The sequence below is a fragment of the Salvia splendens genome, chromosome 14 (genome assembly GCF_004379255.2).
Source record: "Salvia splendens isolate huo1 chromosome 14, SspV2, whole genome shotgun sequence".
Taxonomy (NCBI): Eukaryota; Viridiplantae; Streptophyta; class Magnoliopsida; order Lamiales; family Lamiaceae; genus Salvia; species Salvia splendens.
In genome coordinates, this window is record NC_056045.1 from 21390711 (window position 1) to 21394810 (window position 4100).

The 4100-nt window shown below is 33.7% G+C and overlaps 1 protein-coding gene across 1 annotated transcript; it reads right to left on the reverse strand.

The window, feature by feature from the left end:
* Positions 1-1031: 1031 nt before the first annotated feature.
* On the reverse strand, positions 1032-3514 carry LOC121763363 (acyl-lipid omega-3 desaturase (cytochrome b5), endoplasmic reticulum-like). The gene is made up of 8 exons (XM_042159365.1): positions 3026-3514; positions 2850-2939; positions 2702-2768; positions 2512-2604; positions 2215-2400; positions 2060-2140; positions 1598-1735; positions 1032-1435 (listed from the first exon to the last, which is right to left on the reverse strand). Exons 1-8 carry the CDS (start codon positions 3349-3351, stop codon positions 1253-1255), a joined length of 1164 nt encoding a protein of 387 aa, XP_042015299.1. The 5' UTR covers positions 3352-3514; the 3' UTR covers positions 1032-1252.
* Between the last annotated feature and the right edge of the window lie 586 nt (positions 3515-4100).

Genomic DNA, 4100 nt, shown 5'->3' on the forward strand with positions numbered 1-4100 from the left:
TTTGCATATCTTGACATGAAACTCATATTTCTTATCTTGTTTTACATATCTTCTCATATCTATTTTTTTTTATCAAACGAGTTAGTGTATAATAGGATTTAGGAAATAGATTTGAGTAGACTAAGAAATACATTAGTTTTCTAACTTAGTGCAAAATGATACAATGCACCCATATATAAGCATTCATTCTATATCCTAGAATTTTCTACTCAATTATTTTTTTATTCTAGTATGTCCTACAATTTTCTACTTAATTTTTTTTATTCTAAGTATCCAAATATTTTCTATATAAAAATCTAAATATGCATACTAATATCTTTGTTGAGAATTTACATAATTGTATATGCAGTTAATTCTATGTATTATAGTAGTACATAATTCAAAAGAAATTCTACATCACATATAGATTTCGATAGTTTCTATATATTTCTACCATAAAAATAAGTGACGTCGGAGCAACATGACTTCTAGATGGGGCAAATGCCCCTATCATAAATTTGTTAAGATACTAATTTTCTTTGAATTTATAAATTTATTTAATTTTTACTCTAATGGCCTCCTCTCAATTATTCAAGATTTGTTTCATTATATTTTTGCCCCAGAGTTAAATTTTGGCTACACTCAAAACACCTAATTTATTTTCTTTTATTCCTACATCACTATATATCCGCCATTTATTTTCACTCTTAGTTGAAATTGTTTGATATTCACCATGCTAAAGGTTATAATCGAGCATATATTTTGACTGACCAAGAAAAGCAAACAAATTGGAGGAACTTAATTAATGCCACCAAATTATACACTTTGTTGCAAGCAAAAACTAAATGATTGATAGTTCTAGTACATGCTTTTCTAATATAGCAATGTTGTGACAGTTTGTAAATTACAAAATGTACTCCATCATCTGATCTCCTGATATTTTTCTAATTATTATTGGAATAATCACATCTATTAATCTATATTACTACTCCACAAATAGTTAAACATCAAAAAGCAGTAACGAAACAAACAAACAAAAAAATCAACACTTGTTTTGAAAATACAACAAGTAAACTTTATTTAAAGCAACATTACATAATTGATCATAAGGAAAGAAAAAAACAAGGGAGAGCAAAACTGCAACCTAAAAACCTTACTACAATTATTTAAAAGGCTTATTGTAGCACACAATTATTTGTCTTGTGAAAATAATGTGGCCCCAAAAAGCTAGTTTATATAAATCTACTATGATTTGGGTGTTTAGAGCCCATCACTAAATCTCTTTAGAAGAAAATAGTTCCCCATCTGTTTGATAGTAAACTATGTCTCCATTGTCACTCACATAATGATCTCTACTTAAGCTTTTCAACAACGTCGAAACCAAGTGAAACGGAACCGCTCCAGATTTTCTGGGCTCTCTGTAGTAATTTCCGAGCACCCTTTTCGCCTCCCTCGTCTGCAAAATCCATCGTATTTTATTCATCAATTAAAATTAAAAAAATCATAGAAAAGGACAAATAACGGTAATGAAGTAATTAAGAAAGATTAAAAGTATTGTTGGCCACATGATTAGGGTTTGATTAAATTAATTTAAGATTAGAGATCTGTTAATTCTCACCGCCTCCACTAAATGGTAATGTGGGATCTGAGGGAATAGGTGGTGAACAACATGGGTGCCAATATCGTGGTGAATTTTGTTGAATATTCCATAGTCTTGATCTACTGTCGTCAATCCTCCACGTAAATAACTCCATTCCTTCAATTACAAGACAAAAGGCATAAATAACTACAACTACTTGTGAAGCGGAATGAAATGAACGATCTAGATTTAGAATAAACCAATTCATGATATTTTGAGAGGACATTGTCAAAATACATGAAAACTAAAAAAAAGAATAAGTAACATACTAGTATTAGAAAGTAATTAATGGGTAGGTGGGAATTTTAAACCAGACAAATAATACTATAAAATAGTATAGATATTTGTGTTGACAATGGCAATGCGACATTAATACTGGGGAACATATGGTAGTGACAGGAGTGAAATTAAAATTAATAAATAAAATATTAAAAATAGAACCTTGGTGCGGTACCAAGGGAGTTTCTTGTCGTAACCATGGTGGTGCAGATATGTAACCGTGTCCAACCACACAACGAATATCTGTCACATAAATAGTGAAAAGATTAGAATAAAATGATAGTAGGTAGTAATTAAGTTTGATGAAGTGTTGTTACCAAATAAGGAACGCCGTAGAGGTTGAAGAACATGGTTGGGCCAACAATGGTGGAAGCATAGAGGAGAGAAGCAAGCATTGCAGCCCAACAAATGGTGGAAGTGATCACCAAATCTCTCTCATTGGGTTTGAACAAACTGCTGTATGGGTTGAAGTGAGATCCACTTTTTCCGGGGCTTCTATACCACTGAAATTAAATTAAATTAAATTAAATTAAATCAATTCAATCTTTTAGTAATTTCCTATGTCTTGGAAATTAATGTGAATTTATAGTAGTATGAGAGAGATAAAAGAGTACCAAGTATAGGGGGTAGGCAAACATGGGGAATGGGATTTTGTATCTCAAGAATTTTGTTGAGAAATCCAGCTGCTTGTATAAATTCTCAGTCAGCTGCAAAATGCAAATGCAAATGCAAATGCAATTAATTAATCATCCATTTCCATTTTCCAATTCCAATTCCAAAATTTATTTATTTAAGAATAGTTACCGGAACCCATGACTCGTCGTTCTCCACGTGACCGTGATTCTGGTGGTGTGTTCTATGGCTAATTCGCCTACGTAGTAAAATGCAGATCTATATTAGTTACCCATTGGAATTTATAAAAATAATTTAAAGTGAAAAAAGAGTAACTAACCATCCATGATAAGGTACAAGAATTGAGGAATGTAGTACATGTCCCACCACGTTATTCAGCGTGGTATTGTCCGAAAAACTCCCGTGCCCACTGCAATAAATCGAAATTACAAATGTAGGTTACAAATATAATAGAAATGGGATTAGTAGTATTATTTAATTAAATTAAATTATTACCAATCGTGGCCGAGGACGAACAAGGCCCAAAACATGGTGCCCTGGGCGGCCCAGTAGAAGGGCCAGAAGATCCAGCTGTCGAAAAAGGCGGCAGCGGCGAGGAGCGCGGCGACGACGAGGACATCCCAGGCGACGTAGGTGAGGGAGCGGAGGGGGTCCTTGACCCAGCAATGCGGCGGGATGGCGGCGCGGATGTCGGCGATCTTGAAGGGCGGGGGCGCGGCGGGGTCGAATTTGTCGGCGGCGCGCTTGCCGAGGTGCTCCTCGTATTGGCCGTGGTGCTCAGCGCCACTCTTGGAGAGGTCGGCACCGGAAGAAACGGCCATTTTGGGGAGGGGGTTTCGAATCGAGAGGCAGAGGCAGAGGCAGAGGCTTCGGTTACAAAAGGAATGGAATAGGCGTGTATGCGTATATAATAGTATATATAGAGTGGAATTGAGGGAGTGTACGTATACGTGTTCACATTTGTGGAGGAGAGACAATACTCTCAATCGTAATTTGTTTTTTTTGTATGTGCGTGTAAAATGTAATAGTAGTAGGAGTATTAATTTATTTGTAACTTGTTTTGATCTGGTATGTATTTAGTAACATGTGGATGACAATATATTCATGGAATATGTGGTCCATTTTTAAGAATGGTAGAAATGAAATGACAACTTTGTAGGATGAAATGAAAAATAAGTGACAAACTTTTGGGATAAAAAGAGTACATTCAACAAGGAGTTAGGAATATTTTATTCAAAAACGAGTAAAATTTAAATTTTGGAATTTATGAATAGGTTTAAACATGAGAAATTATGTATTTGCACATAAAAGGGCAAAATATTACTACTTCCGTCCATAAAAATATAGACTAATTTTACTATTTTGGATCTTTCGTCAAAATTAGATTAATTCTAAATATGGAAAATCCTAATCAAATACTAACTCCATACATCATAATCCACTAAAACTACTTTCACCACCTTTTTTTCTTCCCTTCCTTTTATTTTTTTAATTGTATATTAAAATTTGTATTTAATAACTTTGTCTATTTTTTTTAATATAGTATATTTTTTTTTTGAAAAATACAGTA